This window comes from Engraulis encrasicolus, chromosome 16, assembly GCF_034702125.1.
Source record: "Engraulis encrasicolus isolate BLACKSEA-1 chromosome 16, IST_EnEncr_1.0, whole genome shotgun sequence".
Taxonomy (NCBI): Eukaryota; Metazoa; Chordata; class Actinopteri; order Clupeiformes; family Engraulidae; genus Engraulis; species Engraulis encrasicolus.
Window position 1 is genome coordinate 11,063,371 of NC_085872.1, and position 22,723 is coordinate 11,086,093.

The 22,723-nt window shown below is 42.1% G+C and overlaps 1 protein-coding gene across 24 annotated transcripts in view; it reads right to left on the minus strand.

Annotated features, from left to right (window-relative positions):
- Nucleotides 1-690: 690 nt before the first annotated feature.
- LOC134465144 (muscleblind-like protein 1) overlaps nucleotides 691-22,723 on the minus strand; it is a 114,721-nt gene continuing 92,688 nt past the window's right edge. For 10 of the 24 annotated variants that reach the window (XM_063218622.1, XM_063218624.1, XM_063218620.1 and 7 more), the window contains 9 exons: nucleotides 18,142-18,360; nucleotides 16,331-16,570; nucleotides 13,012-13,065; nucleotides 11,665-11,821; nucleotides 9,693-9,728; nucleotides 8,544-8,635; nucleotides 8,093-8,137; nucleotides 7,023-7,094; nucleotides 691-4,833 (listed from right to left, as the gene is read on the minus strand). In XM_063218622.1, the coding sequence (XP_063074692.1) occupies nucleotides 7,038-7,094; nucleotides 8,093-8,137; nucleotides 8,544-8,635; nucleotides 9,693-9,728; nucleotides 11,665-11,821; nucleotides 13,012-13,065; nucleotides 16,331-16,570; nucleotides 18,142-18,360 (900 nt within the window). In that variant the 3' untranslated portion in view covers nucleotides 691-4,833; nucleotides 7,023-7,037. Of the gene's footprint in view, nucleotides 4,834-7,022; nucleotides 7,095-8,092; nucleotides 8,138-8,543; nucleotides 8,636-9,692; nucleotides 9,729-11,664; nucleotides 11,822-13,011; nucleotides 13,066-16,330; nucleotides 16,571-18,141; nucleotides 18,361-22,723 lie in introns of those variants that run through there. The other 14 variants (XM_063218627.1, XM_063218632.1, XM_063218629.1 and 11 more) reach the window with 9 other exon arrangements.

Genomic DNA, 22,723 nt, shown 5'->3' on the forward strand with positions numbered 1-22,723 from the left:
GCACACACACACATACACTCACATGAACACATACACACACACACAGGTCGCGCGGTCACACACACACACACACACACACACACACACACACACACACACACACACACACACACACACACACACACACACACACACACACACACACACACACACACACACACACACACACACACACACACACACACACACACACTTCCACATGAATTGACTCCACACAGCTTCCCTGGCACAGCAACTCACACAGTACAGTATTTCAGTTGACAAAACACTTCCATTGCAACTGAAAAACATTTCAATTTCTGTAAATACATCATTACTCTCTTTGTGCAATATTGACTGCATATAGCATAGGGAAACTATTACCACGAAAGATTAAATCCACAGTCAATTGCTGCATATTTAAGTGCAATTTCATTCTATATAAAAACACCATCTATGCTATAGCCTCCATAAGTGTTGGTTGGACCCTATGATGACCTTGGCAGGCTGTGTAGGAGGTCTATTCAGTGTTTTGACCTGGGGCCCTGTGTGCAATTGTTCCGGCACTCATGAAACAGTGTAAATTCTACCTTTTTATTGGGATACACCTTCAGTTTAATCATGGCAATTGACCACGTGTTCAGGATATAATACATCACCTTGATGTTGCAATACTCACCAAACATGACGGCAGTAAACAAAAGGACACAATTCTTCTCTGCGCAATTTTGGTTTTATTTTATTTTTTTTACTTTTTGAGTCATAACAGCAATTCAATTATGCCAATAATAAATGTGCATTAAAAACATGTTTTTTTTGTAAAGTACAATACTCATGTTACAGCAAGAACAAGCAAAATCGTAAAGTCTTGTCTAATACACAGAGCATTTAAGCAGCCAGGCAGACGTGTGTGTCCAGCAGAGAAACTGCGAGTCTTGAACCCAAGAGAGAGGGAGACTACATGAGTGGACCTGTCCTGCACCCTGATTCTCGACAACATCATTGCTAACTAAGTTAGGAACTTACTTGGTGGCAATGCAATTTCCCATTGGAAACCCAGTATGTAACTTGCTAACTGGTTAGCAACGATGCTTTCCAGAAACGTGCACCAAGTCACCGACAAAAGCAGAGCCTCTCTGCAGTCCTAGTCTCTTCAATGGGTGACTAACACCTGCAGGAGGGCAGGGGGGGCGTTGACAGCTCCACAATAAGACATGTCAAAGAGTGCAGTGCAGTGGGAGTGGGAGTGAGGGGTGGGGGAGTGATGCTTTGGTATACTAGCACTTGTGCAAAAACAAAAAAAGGCGAAGTGAGTAAAAATGTTGACACTTAATCTATGTATATTTCAGTATTTGAAGATGATTACATTCATTTTAAGAGAGAAAACACATGTGGTGTTTATGTTTGTTGATGACTGAGGTGTCCACCTGCTGGACACACAGTTGCCTGGCAACAGAAGCAATGAGATGGATCTGTGGTCTTGGTTGAACAGCGCTGGTAAAGCACTATATAGGCAAGCATATTCTGGGGGCGGTTTTGCATCTCAATTACTTTTTTAGATATAATTTATTTATGAGTATGTATTTATTACCATGTTTTAGGTTTTCTTTTATCCTGATAATTACCCTTGAATCTTAAAGTATAATTCAAAAATGTTTGATGATAAATACTTGTTATTACTGTGTCCTTATCCTACGGTATTTCTTTTTGAATTTTTTTTGTATTTTTTGTTGGTATGTTTTAAGTTTTTTTATATATTTTTTTGGCATGCAGTCTGTCATGTCCAACTATGCTAAAGTATCCTAGTTTTAAAATGTTTGTTTTTTTGTCATTGTTAACACAGGTTGGTGGGGGCTGTATTTCATGTACGTATGAGAGGACTCCCGTGAGAGGCCCCATAGACTATAGGAGTGAGGGACCTTCCAACCTACGGTAGGTGATATCCTGGCAAACCACAAGCTAAGCATAAAAATGACAACAAATGCTAGCTCTTTGTTGTTTTGTTTTGTTTGTTTTTTTTTTCTCACATGATGGGCAGAAGAAACAGAGCCACATTAGCAAGCAAATTTGTTAGCTGGTCATTTATTCTAATTCCTTAAATTAACCTAACAAAATTTCTTATAATTATAGACTTTTTTTATTCAAAATAAGATTTCAATATTATACACGTTTCTTATTTTTTTCTTTTACTGACTATATACAGAAGTGCAAAAAGTCAACCTTCGTCCCTTAGGTTCTGGCTAGCCCTCGCGCAGCGCAGCACAGGCGGGGGCGGGGCTTAGGCCCAGCCCAATGACATCTCTTCCTCTCCACACACTGAGATCGATAAGGGCCAAAAGGCCAGGATTACCGCTGCTCATATTTGGCCTAACATTCTTGGATGTTTAGCTAAGTTTCTTAAGAAATACTAAAACAATATTTTAATCTCTGAAATGGATACAGTAGAAAATTTTTTTTTTTCCTTTCACTCTAGCATGTACACGATTCTACGCTTAAACGAAAACAACTAAAAAAAATCATTTCAAGACATGATCTGTTCTTGTTATACATTAAAAAAATCATTTGTTAAAATATTGTCAGCCAGAATTTGTTGCCACAGCAACAGGTCAATTCATTGTTTTCCTTGTTTTAAGATGTCAATATCAAAAACTCTTTGTTCAACAAATTGAAACAGACAAGGAGAAATGTCTAATATTCAGACATAACAACAAAAGTCCTAATAATGAGATTGAAGAAGAAAAAATAGACATTAAGCTATAGATGAAAATAAATGTTCTAACTGATGCAAAATATTGAAACATGATGATTATGGCATGACATTTTCTGAATGGTTTATACACCTAAAACCTACAACAGATGACAATGGTAAGTACAATAATAAGGCTGAAATTACTGTGTTAAATGAGTTAAAATTATTAAGTAAAACTATTTGAACAATGATGTTCAAATAAATTCATCAGAGAGTGTGTTATGTATGTGAAATCAAAAACAAAACAAGGTGATACATGTATATGCATTAGAGCTAGAGAATATCATTGGCATTTATGACCTGTACAATGATTGAGATTGAGAGTATTTTGTATGGGCAAGCGCCCAGGCTGTACGCTAAGGCTTTGAGAGTGGTACAGTACAATCAGTAAAGCAATGGAACAGAATCTCGAGAATACTTAAGAATGGAAAGTCTAGTTCTAAGGAGATTCCGTAACATCATTTCCATTCCATCTGATTTCTTAAATCTGCCACTTGCTTTCATTCAGTGGGTAACCTCACTGACCTCTTATCAGCCAGAATTCAGAAGGAAAAGACACATTTCTCACCCCTCTGCCCAATAGGGGAAAAAAAAAAACCTTTGGTATGAACATTGAGAGACATAGTTCAAACAATGGCTACCGACATGTTAAAGGATATATATTGAAATGTAATTACACAATGAAATACACAGAGGAAAGACATTTTTTTAAAGAAAATTACCATCATATCACTCGGCTGTTCATATCTGACATCCATTCAAGCCGTGCATATTCCTGCTTCAATTTTATAGTCTCACTTTCCACAATGTGAGACTTCAAGATGGCCATTAAACCAGACCTCCTGGTCTCATATCCCCGTCTCCTGCATGGCCATATACCCTAAAAACACCCTTTAAAGTCATGAGACTAGTAACCTCGGCACATTTTCATATCACTTTAAGATTACCAAAACATCTCTTCCTGCGTTTTATTGAAAAATAAAACATAAAACAGCAACAACATCAATAAACAACATTCAAAAAAGATAAAAGGGCCAAAATGTGAGTTAGTTCTACATACTGAAATCGGAAAAAAGGCCACTCTGATTTTTTTGGGGGTGAAACACAAAATACTAGAGGGCTATGGCAAATGCACTCAGAAAATTAATGACAAAAAATAATAAAGACGCAATAAAAGTATAAAAAACCCACACACATTTGTGAAATTATGTATAAAAACAATTGTCATTATAAAACAAAACAAAACAAAATAAAATAAAATAAAACATCATTCTTGAGTAAACATAATAACACTGCTGAAACAACACCTTTAGTTTTGGATGTATGGTGTGGAAAGGCTAGAGGGTGATTCAGAATCAAGCGAATGTGCTTTGAGAAGAGCACAGGTGTTTCTGTGCGCTTTGAATAAAACATTCATCTGTCTTATCCAATTCTGACCTTCTGTTTGTGTAAAATCTAATTTCACTCGAATCGTCCATTACAGAACACTTAGGTCACCAAATATGCTCATCAAATGAGTTTGTGCCATTGAATGTTTTTTTTTTCTCTCTCATTAAGGTGCACCTTTTTACCATTTTGTAAACCATACAATAAAACAATGAAAAATTACGAATAAAACTTAATCTCTTGGTCTACTGACGTACCAATACTGTTTAAATCTGAAGTGAAATCACCACTTATTTTAAAACAGTGGATGTGTTTCTGTTTGTGTGTGTGTGTGTGTGTGTGTGTGTGCGCACACGTACGTGCACACGTGCAGGCGTATGTGTTAAGGTATGTGTGAAATGTTACTTTGTTTGGGCAAGTACACTGTTTTGGCATACAATTATGTTGGTGCCAGAAGAAAGGTCTCTTCAATATCAAGCTGAAGGGTTGTTTTGAGGGTAAGTCTTTCGATTGGTGGTACTGATGGTTTAAAGATAGATGGTGTTGGATGGTGTTGACCCTGGCCATACCCCATTTTAACATGCATGACTGGGGCTGAGGCCCAGCTAAGAGACGAATGATCTCTCCCCGTGGTTCAGACTGACACCTTCATGGTGTGATGGCTGTGAATGCTGGAAGTTGTCCTTGATGGTACACCAGCATACTTTTTAATATTTGATCTGCAAAAAAACACAACATGTGGGACACAACATATATCTTGTGAGCTTACAGAAAAAGACTTTCATTTGCAAACAAATCCAGTCATTACACATTATATATTACACATATACAGTGAGTCCAATATGTATTTGATCCCTTGCTGATCTTGCCTGTTTGCCCACTAATAGACATTATCAGTTTATAAATTTATGATAATGTGTATTCAAACATAGAGAGACAAAATATCAAAAAGAAATTCCAGAATATAACTTACAGTAAAATAATATATTTTAATTTATTTGTATTTAATTTAGGCAAATAAGTATTTGACCCCTCTAGCTAAAGAAGATAAAGTGCTTTGTGGCAAAGCCCTAATTGTCTAGCACTGAGGTCAGATGCTTCTTTTAGTTGATGACAATGTTTGTGCATATAGTAGAACAGATTTTTGCCCATTTTTCTTTGCAGATTATCTCTAAAACATTGATAGTTTGTGGCTGTAGCTTGGCAAATGGGAGGTTCAGTTCCCTCCATAGAATTACCATAGGGTTAATATTTGGAGACTGTGTAGGCCACTTCACGACTTTAATATGCTTCTTATTGAGCCACTCCTTATTTGCTTTGACTGTAGGTTGTGTATTATTGTCATGTTGGGAGATCCAAAAATGGCCCACCTTCAGTGTAGTGGTGGAGGGAAGGACGTTTGCACTCAGGATTGCACATTACATGTCTCCCTCCATCCATTCGTTGACGATGTGAAGTTGTCCTGTGCCTTGGCCAGACAAACACCCTCAAACCATAATGATACCACTTTCATGCATGATGGTGAGGAGGGTGTTCTAGGGATCATAGACAGCAGTTCTCTTTCTCAAAGCACATTGAGTTGTGTTAATGCCAAACAGCTTGATTTTGGTTTCATCTCACTACAGCACCTCCTTATCATATCCTAAACCAGTCTGATGTCCATTGGCAAACCTCAGGTGGGACTGCACAGCTTCCTTCTGAAGTAGAGGTGCCATGTGTGCACTACGGGATTTTAAACCTCTGTGGCATTAAGTGCTACCCATTGAGAGTAAATAATACTGTCAATGGTGCTACCAGTAGTTTTCTCAGTGATTTTGGTCCAGTAGCTTTGATATCATTGCCTAGTTCATCCCGTACAGGTCTTTCTGTACAGGTTCTTTCTGCTCTCATGATTATCAAATCCCTACAAAAGGTCAAATCTTGTATAGAACCCCAGACAGACTGATGGATAGTCATCTTGTATTCCTCACATTTTGGAAGAAATGCATCAACAGTGTTGGGTCATTAATACCCAGTCTCTTTCTTGTGGCTTTGCAGCCCATTAAATCTTTGTTCAGGTCTAATATCTTGTCCCTAATATCATTTGACCGCTCTTTGGTCTTTCCCATGCTGGTGAGGTTGGAATGTGACTGATTCACTCATACTATGGACTGATTCTGCTGATTCAATGCGTCTTTTATGCATGTTAGTATGTACAGGTGTCTTTAATTCAGATGACAAGTTGATCAGAAGTGCCCATCTGGTCTGTGGGCCCGAAACTGTTATCAGTTGGCAGGGGATCACATACTTATTTTGCTTGATGAAATGGAAATAAATTAATATATATTCTCTTAAATTAATTTCTGGATTTTCTTTTTGATATTCTGTCTCTCCATTTACATAACATTTATTGACTGATTATGTCTTTGTTAGTAGGCAAACCAACAAAATCAGCAAGGGATCAAATACTTATTGGACTCACTGTACGCGCACACACACACATGCATGCAAGCGCGCGCGCGCGCGCACACACACACACACACACACACACACACACACACACACACACACACACACACACACACACACACACACACACACACACACACACACACCAAACAGTAGGACCAACCCTATACGTGTTCAATTAACCCTGCAAAATGTATTGTGTATGAATATGAACATTGGACCACTGTGTGCAATGTGTGCATATGTCAGTACTATATAGGCCCTATACATGTATATATAAAATATAAAGTGCATAGTTACTGTATGTATTGAACGCTATTTGTGCCGTTGCCATGGGTATTGTGTTAGTGTTGTACAGTACTATAGTATAGTACTGTACTGTATAGTACTATAGTTAGTGTTGTACAGTAAGTGTTGTTCTCTGGTGTAGATCTGGGAAGTGTATGGAAGAGACACTCACTGTTCTGGACAGGAACTACATTTGAGTCAAATACTTGTGACTAGTCAGATGGTCTGCAGATATTATGGGAATCTAGGGTGAGATACAGAAAAAAACAATAACAACACATTCAATGGTTAAACACCAAAACAATGAAGAGGGAATCCCCTGCTTGAGATAAAACTGGTTAACCACTTTTTGTTTCCCCCACTGTAGATTTTACATCCGAAACAAACCAAAACAAACCAAATAATGTTTTTTTAAAAAGAAGAAAGACAAAAAGCAAAAGTTAAAGGAAACAAAAACAAACAGAGCTGAAAAGATAGCAAATTAGAATTTACTGAGACCTGCTGCGTATTGTTAAAAGCTCTTTAAAAGGGAGAGAAGGTAGGGAGGAGGTGACAGACCCCCCATGCATACTTCAGTCTTCCCACTTGTTGACCTGCACCTTTTACTTTTTAAGCTGGTCTGCACTCTTAAATCTGTTTGGTTCTTTTAATTGCCAAGCGGTGATGCGAGGAAGGCCTTTGACCAGAAAGCATGGTAATTAGGGGATCAAATAGGATCCGAGGATGCACATTTATTTTGTTACATTTTCACTGTTTAATGTCTGTGTGGGACCTTTTAGTTGCGAGTGCGGTGCCGGTGTAATCCACCTAAATGCACTTTTTAAGCTGATAAAAAGATGTGCTCCCCGTCACAGCGAGCGACAGATACCTCCGCAGACTAATGCCTAAGTTCAAGTTTAAGTCTACTAAGTCTCAGTCTACTGTAAGCATATACTGAAAGCAGGTAGCTCCTGTAGCAAAGCAAGTTCATTGGCCTAGCTCTTGGTTTGTCTAGAAGTTTACATTTAAATCCCCTCTCTCTTTCTCCTGCTGCTCTGCTGCATGCTAAATAACGGAGTTTCGGTTTCACCACTAAAAGCGCTGGCAGCAAAACTTTTCAAACATTTCTGCACCACAAAATATATATATTGATGGCTGGAGTAAAATCAAAAAGCCGTGCAACAACAACAGACTGCAAAAAAGGATATTGTCGGATATCTGTCTCTTAAAAAAAGTAGAGCTATGAAACTACCTCATACATACCAATTGCATGTATTCGTTGGTAGTCAACTTTGAAAAGGAAGAGTCCTCAAAATGAAAAAGGACAAAGATGGAAATTAAAATGTTGTTAAACATTAAATATATCACAATAGGGTTTTCCTTAATATCCAATAAATCATACAGTTCATTTACACTTTTGAACGCTGAAACATTTTCATTATCAACTGTAGCACGACCAGCAAGAATAACAAATAATAATACTATTTAATACTTTAATACTATTTCCTTTTTCTTAGGCTTAATCATAATTGAACTTTGATCAAGGTATTTAATTTAAAGGTCTTTAAATGTGAAAGACGACATCTTGCTCTGCATCAGTGTAGGCCAACAAGAAGGAGTGTCCCCAGCCCAGCCCTGACCCACCCGACCCAACCCAGCAGCATCCACTGATCCCATTGGTTTATTCAAAGAGATAAAGCCATAAAGGGCAAACCTGATTGGCGGTGGCGGTTGCGAAGGGAACACTTGTGGCAGATGTGGTTGCTGCAGACACAGTGGCTGGTGAAGCACCGTGCATCATGGGAACTTTTTCAGAAGGAAAATCATATAAGCAAACACATACGGGAGGAGGGTATAGCCACAGGCGCAACACAGCACAGGACAGCAGAGAGAGAGAGAGAGAGAGAGAGAGAGAGAGAGAGAGAGAGAGAGAGAGAGAGAGAGAGAGAGAGAGAGAGAGAGAGAGAGAGGGAGAAGGTACAAGACAGAGTGTGAGAGGAGTGTGTGTGTGAGTGAGTGTGAGTGTGAGAGTGTGTGTTGGGAAGGGGGATGTTACGCCAGCAACAAGCAATGAGTGGAGAGAGAGTTAAGTGTACATTAACAAGGGAAGGGAGAAGCCAGGGAGGTGTGCACAGGCATCGGGGGAGGGGGAAACAACATACACACATAAATATGCATTTCAGATGAATAGACAGCTATTTCAAATGTGCAGTGGAGATACTGCCTACAAAACCTAAATGATACAGTGTGGCAATCATTTAACTTTTGCCAAGTACAGTCATGCCAGGATTTTACAATTCATAAATGTGATTTGCTTTCAATTAATTAACTCATATAACCAAGAAAGACAGATGACAAAAACACCTTATAACTTGACTCACAGCCCACCAAAACTCAGACATTGCTAAATTAAACTACTAAGTTCTGCTCAAGTTCAATACTGCCAAAGGCAAAGTGCAGTAACTACGCCAACTGAGAAAAAAATCCTTCAAAGCCTTGGAATTAGGTTGGATATTGTAGTTAGTGTAAATTTGACATAGCAATATCTCTAAAACGGAACTCATTCGGACCATAAAGCTTTGTCACATGATATAGGAGGTGTAATGAAATCCATTTTCAGTCTGAACAAGTTATGTAGTAACTGCACTTTGCTAGTGTGGGGCAGAAAAATCTGCTCAGTTGTGATCTGACAGAGTCATACAGATTTCCAGATGTTAAGTAGCAGTGAGGGTTTTGTTTTTCAGATCTCGTGAGAGAGTTGCAGAGCTGCCTAAGTGTGTGTTAGCGTGGATTTTGATGGGATGCGAGCGAAGGAAAAAGGGAACAATTAAGAGAGTAATCAGGAAGGAATGCTTGAACCTACCAATACTTGCTGCAGGTGACATGCACAATATTGAGCCTGCCCATCATGCATTGCAACAGGAAGTGGATTGGAAAGGGAGAAGAGTCAAAACAGCCCGTCACATGGTTCGTTAGAATATAATATACATAAACAAATAAAACATGAAAAAAGAAAGACAAATTGTATTAAAGGGGACAGAAGGACACTGATTCAAACTCATTTGCGGATATTAAGACTGTCAGCTTTAGGCAGTGAGGCATGTCCCAGGGAATGGAAAGCTTCTTAGTACTTTTAGGCAAAGGTGTGGAAGGATGAACAAAATGCATTTTAACAACTACAAGGCAATACCAGAGTGAGTAATCAAGCTTTGTTGCATATATAGCATTTTAGGTGTCCTAAATAGCAGAATAGCAGAAGCCTAAATACCCAACATCCATCTAGGAAAGTGAATACACATCTTGTTTCAAATGTTTGCAACAATGTTAATAATAGTACTATGTCTACAATTAACTTGTGCATTGTGCTATGGTACTTCTATGGATACGTATCCATATATGTCTGTATCGAGACAACAAAGAGCACAGTTATCATAAGCTACCTCCTCATCTTCCAAAAAAGCACTACGGAACCGAAAGTAAACATGCTAAGTCGTAGCACACAAAGAACTATGCTAGACATGGGTGGACAGGGTGGTTGCATATGGCCTGCCACCTTAACTTTGTTGGGGAAGTTCATTGGTGTGGTAAGTTCCCGTTTTTGTGACTGAGGCCTACATCTTGTGACTAGTGGTGGAGGAGTCGGGTGGCAATGTAAGAACTATAAGCTTTGAGCTTTCTCTTTGTGCACATGTCCATAGCTACTGTTGGATTGCATCATTTCCTTCCTCCCTCTCTCTCTCTCTCTCTCTCTCTCTCTCTCTCAACAGGAAGGTTGAAGACAGCCACAGGAGAACGAATGGAAAAAGCCCCCACCACCAATCACAAACCCTCAAACCACTTCCCATCCCCCTAAAGGTTCACCAACGACACAGGATGTGGCGCTCTGCATCTGCACTTGGGGCTGGAAACTGACTGTGTCAACACCAACCGAACACCTATACTCCTGTGACACGCACATGCGCTTGTGGAGTTGGCGAAATTACTACACGCTACTGTTAAACTGACTTTACTTTGTGTATTTTGATGGTGGAAAGGAGTTTTTCCAGCCAAGTCCGAGTGTAAAACCACGGTGGTGTGTTGTGATCACATGGTTTGCCTGAGCCCCCACCCGCCAGTGCTGAGCCAGTGCGACAGATACTGTACATCCCAAGCAGTGTCCAATTCTAGAACCGCTTTGTGCCTGTGTTCTGACAAGATATCCTACATCTGCAAATTATCCTACATGTAGCCTTTTAAGATAGCAGTAACCCTGCACTCTAACCCCCACCCCTAGAGGCACTACTGTACACGGAAAACATTGCAAGCCAGTTAAACATAAAAAGTAAGTTGCCCTGCTGCCTTAAGTTTGTAAGTTAACTCAACTCCAGACTTAACTCATCGAGGCTTTCTCAAGTTGAGTTAACTCACAAACTTAAGGCAGCAGGCGTTTAACTGGCTGCAGTGTTTTACAGTAGTGTGTTGTAATGGCTTTGCAGGACAGTTTACAGCATGGGACAAAAAGTACACAACACTGTAAGTGGCACAAAGTCACCCCAACTTGAAGCACAAGTCTCAGAGGCAGACAATGGCTTGCGGACAGGGGAAGGTGGTGGTAGCGTTGGTTGGTAAGGAAGTGGGGTAGTGGTGGTAGTGGTTGTTTGGGAAGTTGGTGTGTGTGGGGGGGTGTGCGAGCCTGAGAGAGGCTGGGGTGCAGTGTGGTAGTGGTGGTGTGTGGGGGTTAGTGTGGAGCTTTGGGAGAACACAGACGACAGATCAGAAGGTCACAGGTCAAAAGGTCATAATAAGGTCATAGCGAGAGGTCAGGAGAGTAGGCCAGTGAGTGAGTGAGCCCCTACCTGACGGGATAAAAGCAGCTTGCTGCTGAAACTGCATGTTGGCCAGGGCCTGTTGGTACTGGAGCATGCCAGCAGTGCTAAACATGGTAGTGGCACCGTTGGCTTTTTCAAGTGCCGGTCTCTTTGGCAGAGGAGGCATGACAGTGTGGGGCATTCCCTGCCAAACCAGACCCAAGTGGTGGGGTTGGCACGTGAAACGACAACAAAAAAAGGGGAAGGAAACAAAAAAGGGGGGGCGGGGGGTGGAGGAGATGGGTGGAGGTGAGAAAAGGAGGGGGCGGGGGGATTTAGGGAGGGAGGAAGGAGGAGGAGGAGGAGGAGAGAAGAAGAAAAAAAGAGAAGAATTATTGTCAAAGGAAATCCATCACATGGTAGTTGTTTGTCACAAACAGGCAAAAGCAAGCAGCAGCTATACAACACCTACTTCTCAAGCAAAGAGCAAAATAGGCTACTGTTACAGGGATACGTACAGTACACATCTCTCATTATGCTCTACAGCTAAAGCTAAAGCTAAAGCTAAGCTCCAATGAGAGAACCCAGAGCGATGCTAATATTACACTATACAGTACAGCTCACACATATAGCGATAGGATAGCAATAGCAAGCACTGCTCATATCTACAGGTAAAACTACAAAAAGCTGCCAGGTGTCAGAGAGGAAAGCGGTAAAAGGACTTGAAGCTGCACTGCTAAACTCCATGGGTAAGAGTGATGGGTTTGTGTTATTCTTTAGCTACAGTGAAATTATTAACCCCTTAGAAACACTGCTTCACACACACCCACCCTACTGTACATTATGTCTCCCTTGCCCCCACATTGATCATGCACACTAGACATCAACAACATGCAAACTGTTGATTTAAACACTTAAGGACACTTAAATTAATAAAAAGAACATAGATCATAATGTACACAAGAGCCATGCCACGAATACATAGTTTTATAAAGCGAATAGCTGGCCTAACCCTGACCTAGAGCGGCTTGGTACGGCTACGTGTGATGAAGGGACTGTGGCTGTGCTTGTCAAGGCAATCGCTCAATCAGCAAATGGGACATTTTAGCATCTGTGCTTGTTTGCGGTTGTAAAAACAGGAAAAAACTGGTACAGAATCCAGTCAATTAAACTCACAAAAAGAGAGAGGGGGTTGGGGAAGGCGCACCACGGTCAGTTTATCACACCAAAAATGGTATTATAGCAGCAGGAAGAAAACATAGAGCGGTACAAAAAATAAATAAACAAACAAACAAATAAATAAATAAATTATGCTTGCAAATTATCTTTGGTTAAAAAAAAACTAATACTACAACAAAGTAACATGCCAAGCTAAAAGGTGAAAGGTCATAATACCAGGTCAAAGGTGGCCTCGAGGGGTCGCTTCAGTGATTTGACAGCCGACTGAGTCTTAATTAGCAGGCAGCGAGCACATGATGGCAATGGGCCAATGGGGTTCAAGCGCATTAACATAAACAGCAAGCAGAGGTGCATCATGGGGGCAGCAGTGCATTTTGGGTAGGTGAGAAAAAAAAACAAATAAAAAACAAATCATTGGAATGCAGTAATAACAAGGGGATAACAAGACTATGGCATGCACAGTGAAGACTCTTGAGGTATTCTCAGGAGAGAAAAAAAGATGTCGAACTCGAATAACAGTGCGTTGTTATGACTCAGTTATACCAAAATAGAATGCTGAAACAAGGAGTCACAGGTCTTGGTTGGAAATCCTTTGGGGGATTTTGTCACATCGAATCAAGTCAGGATGGATTGAGGAAAATAAGGAAACGACCACTGTGGATGCGTTCCAATATGTGACCTTGCATCCTCCACTTGTGCTTGTGGCCTCGTACCAGGAAGTAATATGTTGTGATGACATCACTGACAACAGCATTATATTTTAATGTCTTGTAAAAGCTCAGTTGTTAAGTCATTTTCTCAATTGCAAACTGGATGGTGAATGAAGAATAGTCCCCCATTCGGACAGCTGGGAAACTTAATGGTTTTCTCCACAGAGGCGGGGCATCATCAAAACGTGAGGCCACAAGCACAAGTGGAGGACACAAGGTTGCATATTGAAATGGCCACTATGTTCCTCTGTTTTCACTGTGCGCATCCTAGTCTCCATCACATTACAATGACCAATGTCAAGGCTGACTGTCTAACTCCATGACCATAATATTTACAGCTTTTAAGACACATGATACACAGTATTATTACAGGTTATATGAGAGAGAGAGAGAGACAGAGACTGAGACAGAAGGACAGAGTGAGCAAGAGAAAGAGAAAGAGAGACAGCGATAAAGAGCATAGTGGTCATAGTGTGAAAAGGTTACGTCTGACTTCTAACTGTGGAGGTAAAGCAACCATTACAAACAGATGGGCAGGTCACCCCACCCCACCACCAAGATAGCCACTAGGCACTGAGACAGCTCGGGCATGATGATGACCCATAGCCTGAGTCTGCCCCAGAGCCGGCACACTATCCTGGAAACTCATCACACACATTAAAGGAGAGAAAGAAAAAAGAGAAAAGAAAACAAACAAAAATGGCTGTAAACAAAGGCGAAGGCATGGCGACACCCGTGAGGGAAACCTGCCCCATGCCACATTGTCAAAAGGGGACTGAGCTGGTCGTACACAGAAGACAGACGCCGCCAAACATGGGGCTTGGCTGTGCTGGAGTGGAGAGCGTTTCTCGACAGCATTGTTGCTAACGGCGTTGTTAAAAACAGCATTGTTGCTAACTAAGTTAGCTAAGCTGACCAAGTTAGCAACTTCCTTGGTTGCAATGCAATTTTCCATTGGCAACCTACTAAGTCGCTAACTGGTTAACAACGATGCTTTCGAGAAAAGGGGTCCTGTGTCGACCTGCTCAGTGTCCCCGTTGTGAGCCTGCGTCATTGGGACGAGGGGAAAGCAGTGAGCATACTGTATCTGTGTGCCTTCACCAGTGAGTATAGCGCAGCGGTCACATTCCCCTAGCAGCCACCCTTTCCCATCCACCGTCTCTCGATCATGTCTCCTTGATGTTGTTTCTACTAACACACAACTGTGATTTTGGTCAGAGGGTTTTATTTATGGGTGTGTAAAACCAATTCAACAACTGTGTGAAGCAAACAGTAAAAATGGAGGAACATGATGGAGACACATGAAGAAGGGGCAACACGTGGGGAATATGACAGAGAGCCACTGATATGTGTGAGTGTGTGTGTGTGGCGTCTGTGTGTTCATGTGAGTGGGTAGTTGCTACAAAGTTATGATAATACTACTACTACTACTACAAATAATAATAATAATAATAGTAATAAATAATAAAGCCGGGGTGCGTTTCTCGACAACATCGTTGCTAACAAGCAAGTTAGCAACTTACCGGGACTACTTGGTTGCAATGCAATTTCCCATTGGAAACCTAGTAAGTTGTTAATTGGTTAGCAACGACGCTTTCGAGAAACAGGGTCCAGAATAGTGAGGAAGATGAATGGAAGGTGAAGGTGCTGCTAGTGAGAGGTCAATCTCCAGTTGTCTGGTCCTACCTCTGGTTCTATACGGCATGAGAGAGAGTGGTCGACACACTGGCTTTATGCTCCAAAAAATATATTGCATTACTTAATCTCAAGGCAACCTTGAATTTAGTAATTAAGTAACAAAATATATGCATCGTATTTTGTGGGGCGTGCAAGCAGTGTGCCGGCACACCACTCTCTCACACAACAGTGAGAGTCACTACTATTATCTGGCAACCAGGATTGCCATTTCCATTTTGAATATGTAGGCCTACACCGCAAACTTCAATATGGTTCTATAGCATGTTACTAGTGAGAGGTCAGGTCAGTCTCCAGTTCTCCAGTTTTGTTTGAGTACGGTTCTATGGTAGGATAATACAACTCACCAATGAGCTCACAATTACTCCATTTTATTGTCATGACATCTCGGGCCACCACAAGGGACACATAGCAGGCGAAACGAGCGAGGGCGAAGAGAGGCGAAATTCAGCGTTCCATTCTGACTGCTCAACTGTCATCAGGTTGCCGCAGCGAATCAAATGGAATGAAACAGTCATGGTCTTGATTTGATTGGCCGCCCAGGCGAAATTCGCTCCTCATTTGCATGATATTAAACCTGGTTGATTAATTTCGATTCGCTTTGCTCCTGTTTGCTTGCCTTCTCCTCCCTAATAGGAATGAATGGCAAAGTTCGCTTTGCTAGACCAAATTCTCGTCTATGTGTCCCTACCGTTAGCGGTCTGAGAAAGGGCCGTGGTGGGCCAACACGTCACGATAATAAAATGTGGTACAAGGCAGTCAATGTGCGGTTAATGTTTGCCTTATCTTGAACAATACATTTTGACCCCGGCACCTGTCTTAAATGCATGTCCTTGAGTTCTGACTTCAAAACTTCAATATGGTTCTACAGTACCTAGGTTACTAAGTAAGAGGTCAGGTCAGTCTCCAGCTCTCCATACTGTTCTGTTTGTTCGTATACAGTTCCACGGTCCTGTACAATTCTAAGGCACAGTGTGTGTATGGTTCTATGGCACTGTGTGTGTACAGTTCTACGGCACTGTGTGTGTACAGTTCTATGGCACAGTGTGTGTTCTATGTTGCTATGGCACAGTGTGTGTTCTGGATTCTATGGCACAGTGTGTGTTCTCGGTTGCTATGGCAGTACTCACCACGGCAGCGGCAGCAGAGGCTTGGCTGAGCTGGTGCTGGGCGGCCTTGATCTTGACCTGGAGGTGGGTAGGCGGGTGGAAGTATTTGCACTTGTCACGCGAGCAGCGGCCCTTGATGTAGTCCATGCAGACGGTGACGGTGTTGTCGTTGGTGTCGATCATGGTGCTGTCGGACGGGTGTGCGAAGCGGCAGTCGTTCTCTCCCCGCGAGCAGTTGCCGCGCTGGTACTCGCGGCACACCTGGGAGAGAATGACAATGGCGATTGGTGATGCCCAGGCATGCACAGAGACCACATACAATACACACACACAAATACACACATATGCATAGTGACAAGTAGAGGCACTCACAGAGTGTAAACCTTGGCCAAGGCCATGGGGTCACTGATGCCATAACATCTACATGCTTTGTAATCCTATGACTAAACTTTGCTGTTTGATAAAACATTTGACTATGTTACACCCTATTTTTTTCCCAGTCTTTTAGAAACGGGAATGTCAAAATTTGCCCTATCCTGTAATGGTGAAGAATGTTTTAAAAAACATTCTGGATCCAGACCAAAATGTAATCACTTGTTCCTTTTGTCATTTCCAACAACTCCACAAAATGTCATCAAAATCAGTTCATAAACTTTTTGAGTCATCCTGCTATCAGACAGGCAGACAAACAGAGAAACAAACCAACACAGCTGAAAACATAACCTCCTTGCGGAGGTAATTAAATAAAGCCTTGATACAATGTTTCAATATGTAAAGCAGTAATACATTGATGGGCTTCTTCATTTGAGCCGTGAAGACAGTGCACGTCAGTATCTGGGTTGTATGTGCTGGCTCTGTACACCAGAGGGCAGTGTTTGCACTGGCAATCCTCAGTGACCAAAAACAAAATTGCAGATGCAAAGAAATGCGTCACCACCACACTTTTATGTCCCCTTTGTGAATACTTGGAACATCGAAGCACAGTTGGAAGGAAAGAGGCAAAGACAGTGAAAGAATGTAGGGAAAGACTGTAAGGAAAAGAGAGAAACAGAATCAAAAACAGAGTGGAAAAGAAGAGGACAGCAATGGCAACAGCAATAGAAACAAAACACACGCAGCCACGCAAAAACAGAAGCCATTCACTTCCTTGCTTTCTTACTTGTTACTTTCATTACCACGGCAACAACCCAAAACAAAGGAAGTGACACCATTCGCACAGTTAGATATTAGATTCAACAAAGATAGCACAACAGCAAGATAACAATATTGCTTCCTCAACACTCTGTGATCCACAGTACACTCTCAATGAAGTGACATCATGGACTTTCAACATTATTACATTTTGACTGACACTATTATCCAAAGCTACTTAAAGTTATTACAAGGTATCGCTCACAGTCCCAGCAGCAATATGAGATTTAGTCCATTGCTCAAAGGCAATTCAACCTTTGATGTGTGAAAGTGGAAGAAATCCACCTTCCTGTAGGAAGATTTAAACCTGTTGCAACCCAACCCTCTGATCCCCAAAGAGAAACTGCTCAGCCTTAACCATTAGGGGCCAGCGGCTAATCTATACTTACAGGGCTGCTGAGGGCTTTTGCTAGGCCCAGGACAAAGTCATCTGAAACCCTGCCTGACTCAATACATATAATGTCATGGGGACGCAATTCTGATAACCCACCCACCCACCACCCACCACCCACCAACCAACCCACCAATACCCGCCCCCCACCCCAAAGCCCCCATTCCTGGGCCCGGGACAACTATCTCCTTTGTTCCTCCCTTGTCAGGCCCATGAGCTTCCCTGGGCTTACAGTACTGGGCGCACTCACCTCGAGCCGATCTGTCCTCATGAGCTTCTGCGTGGGTGGCGGCTGCTGTTGCATACTGGGATTGCTGGTCATCAGCATGGGGGCGTTGGGCATGATCTCCTGGGCCATCAGGCCGGGGGACACGGGACCCAGGTACGGGTTGAAGGCAGCGGCGGCCGCCGCAGCGGCAGCAGCATTGGCGTTGGAGGCGGCAAGGCTTGGGGCGACAGAGAACATGGGCTGTGGGGATGGAGGGAATGAGCGAGGGAGAGAGAGGGGGGGACGAGAGAGAGAGAGACAGAGGGAGAAAAAGACAAAGATTATTTTATGTAATTTTAGTTTAGTTTATTTGGCTACACTTTACTTGATACTAGCGTCATACGTATGACATAACAGTGTCATAATAGTGTCATGAACGAGTCATAAACATAATGCCAAGTTATAAATGTTTTATGACCATGAAAAGTTGACATTGTTTGGCCTGTCGTTGTCATAACTGAATTTCATTTAAAGACCAAGTCATACAATGTTTATGACAGTGACATAATGTTTGTGACACATTCATGACTGCATTATGACACTGTTATATGTCATTCGTATGACGCTGGCGTCAAGTAACGTATTAGCGTTTATTTTGGCATCATTCTCTCGGCAGCACCCACTTTAAACCACATTATTGTTTTTGTTTTAATAGATGTATTAACTTGTGCTTTGATGTACTGTAAAGTCTGTATATTGCTCTGGCTATAAAGAGAGCTTCAGCCAGTAAAGCTGACTGAGCTTGAATTCGAGAGAGATATTGAGATACAGGTCAGACCAGTCCACTCAGTATAGTCAAGTCAATGCAAGTCATTGGGCACATATACAGTATAATGATGACAGGAACACATAAAGAAGAGTGCAAAAGTGTGCCAAAGCTCTGCCGTATATAACATACATGACAAGGGTTTCTGAGGTTATCATGTTGGTATGTGTTTTTGTTTTGAACAAAAACTGAAAAATTAAATATAGGCTACTGTAGTACAGTATACCGTAGATCTGATCAAAGACACACTCTAAACTCTGAGGCAGTGTACTTTGTGTGTGTGTGTGCGTGTGCGCATGCATGTGTGCACGTGTGTGTCTGTGCATGTACGTGCGCGCACGCATGCCTTCTTGTGTGCGCACTAATGTGTGTGTGTGTGTGTGTGTGTGTGTGTGTGTGTGTGTGTGTGTGTGTGTGTGTGTGTGTGTGTGCATGAATGTGTGTGTATGTGTGTGTGTGCATATAGCATCAGAGGGGCCTCTGCTTGCAGGAATGTCAACACGTCTCCGAGAGACTCCACTCCTCTCCGCTCTGCTCAGCTCCGAGCAGGGCCGCTGCAAAGGTTTTGGTGGCCCTAAGCATAACTGCTCAGGAGGCCCCCTTCATAATAATAATGATAATGATAATGATGGACATTTTGATAACTCGTTTGTTATATAATTTCATATTTTTTTATGTTTTATCATGTTTTTTTGGGGGGCAAAGTGGTTGAGGCCGCAAGCACTGTTTATACCTAGCGGTGGCAGAGGGTCATCTTATCACCAGGCAAAGCAGGCAGTCGCTATGGTGAATAATAGCTCACACTTTACTACAGTAGTGCCAATTTTGTTTCAAATGTTCATTCCTTTGAATTTTCACTTGGGGCCCCACCTGACCCTAGAATCGCCTCTGAGCGGCGGCCCTGACTCTGAGCTCAAGCATGAAGGAGGAGGGTGGAGGCCTGTTTGGCTGCAAGGTCAGGCAGGCTGGATGTTTTCTGTCTCATCTGTTATTCAACATTTCCGGATCAAATTCCCTGTGAGTCAACACACGAGGCAACCCTGAATAGCTGCGATCAGAGAGAGAGGAGAAGAACATCTGCTCTCACAATGTCAAAGCAGTTTAACCCTTGAGGAAGGGAGAGGAGAGAGGAGGTACTTTTGTTTTTTCTGCAAGTCATACTGGGCCTCTGAGTCTGAGTCTCTCTGTGTGTATAGGTTCAGGATTGTTTACGTTTACTGTGTTGCCTAACTGCCTTTTATGGTGGTCTCTTCTGGGACTTCTTCATTGCATATTCAAACCAAAACGTTCCAGTCACACAGTTTTTTTATTATTCACTTCAGACAATCACTTGCAAATACATGTGTTCCTATGTTCATATATGTGTGTTTATATTTCTGTCTCATTACCATTTGCAGGCCTCTATAACGAAAGTAGTTATTCGTCTTAAATTTTAATAAAATGTATTATTTAAAAATTATATTAATAATGTATAATATACATATATTTAAAGAAGAATAATAATAATACATGGGCTTTGTATAACGTTTTTCTCGACACTCAGACACTTTACAGAGCATAGAACCTAAAACATTCCAGGGGAAAATTCTTGATAAAATCTATCTGTCATGCACCTATATCAACATCAAATTCCTCAGCGCAGCTGCAGCCACAATAAAACGCTATGCTCTGATTCTAATGGAGTTGGTGGCCCCCATCGGACAGGGTCACGGTCCCATCTGCTGCAGTCACCTGCCTCCACCTGGAAGCCAATGTAATATCATTTCATACCTCCCCAGCATACCATCGCACCAAAACGTATCCCAGATAATAAACATCCTTACCCTACATACTGTATGCATCGCAAGGGCGTAAGCATCAAATTGTGGGCCCTATGTACAATCAGTTCCAATGGACCCCACCCAGCAATACACCGTATCTAGGCCTACATACATTGGATTGTGTGTGGGCCCCTTATGTACAGTATATGGGGCTGTGGTGACTCAGTCACACTCTACACCCCTGTACAATACCCCTGATGAGTCATATTACTGAGCCGTGTCCAGTGCACCATGGGGTGGATCTGCATGCATTGCATACCATTATTACTGTGGCTATTAGATTCGGAGAGCTATAAGCACATCTAAGGGATTCTATCCCATTTTCCCTGCTTCGCCCTTCCGACTGTCTGGCGGACAGAAACAGAGGGTATAGCAGCGGAAGTCGAGATGCTTGACCATAGCATTTTCTAGTATGTAGCGTATGATTCAGTTATTTTTGTCTGATTTAAAGAAAGAGTAAAAGTTATGTAATTTTATAAATGAACAAGCCTTGCTATAAGTCTGGTGGCAGGCTACAACGGCACAGGAGAATCCAATTTACCTTTCCATTCTGACTCTAGAGCACTCTCTTCTATTCTCGTTTGCTCTATGTTATCTCTCTGTGTTCACCATGGGGTGGGGCTGGTTGCCAGGCTATCATAGCGCTCCAGAGATGCTTCCTAATTAATTCATCCCATTTCTGGAATATTCCATGAGCCTTCTACACACTACTATTCTCCCTCTGACACAAAGCAGAAGGTGTTGGAAGGAGTCAGTACTAAAGACGGCGTTTATGGCGAGTTGTTTTGCAGAAACAATCCCATCTTGCATCTATTAAAATGAATTATTTCATCACTATTTTTTTCCTTGATGCAATTATTGTTCTATTCGTGTACCATATGACTTTTCTTTCCACTGGACTTATGAACTCTGGACACTCTGACGTCCAGCAATCAGGGTTCTGATTGGACGGAAGCTGGTTGCCAGGTCACCACGGCACTGGCCAGCTGATTCCATCTTCATCCCAATTTTCTGGAATATTCCGTAGACCTTTCACTACACAGGGAAGCTGACAAGGGGGACAAACAGGTCACCTGTCCCGTGTCCGGGCAGAGAGGGGCCCCAGAATTGGGTCCTTATTACATTCTATGTATTAGGTGGCGACGGCGTCCCCTTTTAGATCACTTTGTCCTGGGCCCAGCCAAAGCTGTCAGTGGCCCTTCACTACAGTACACACCGCTCTCTCACTTCGTAATTCATTTTTTGTTTGGATCCTTGATGCCTTTGAGCACTTGGGTGGGAGGAGCGAGCTCTGCTCTGGTTTGAAATGAGCTCTGACCAATCACTGACAGTTGACGTTCGTGATGTATGGTATTGTGCTCCCAAGTGCGTTCGCTTATTGGCTGGTAACACTGGCCGTCTGGGAGAGGACTCAAAACCCTCCCCAGAGAAGCTTAATCAGACCATTCGTGAGTTACGAAGTAATTCAAACTGAATGGTCTGGCCTGTCGGGCCAGCTTATTCTGTCTTCATCCCAATTTTCTGGAATATTTCACTACATTACACACCACTCTCTCTGACATGAAGCATCAAGGCTGCAGCTCATTGTGGACTGCAGAAGACTGACAGATTATCACGGCACTGTTCATCCTAAGTTATTATCACTTAAGGAATATTCCACACATTAAAAAAAGATCTACCCTGCAGTTGCTTCTCTCTGTCTCTCACACACACACACAAGGCACACACTTTGATCTCACCAGCTTGACTTGTGAAGTGCTAGTTTGCCAGCTTATCATAGCTCTATATCAGGTAAAGGCTAAAACTTGTACACGTAGGCCTACATGTCTAAAAACAAAAGAACATGAATGGCTTTATCATAGCACTGTTGTTTATCCTTATGTATCAGAAGGGCCCTCCATACACTCCTCTCACATGACGTCATGCAGCAACATCGAAACACACACTGAGGCCTCACAGTAGCCTGCTTTAGGGATCA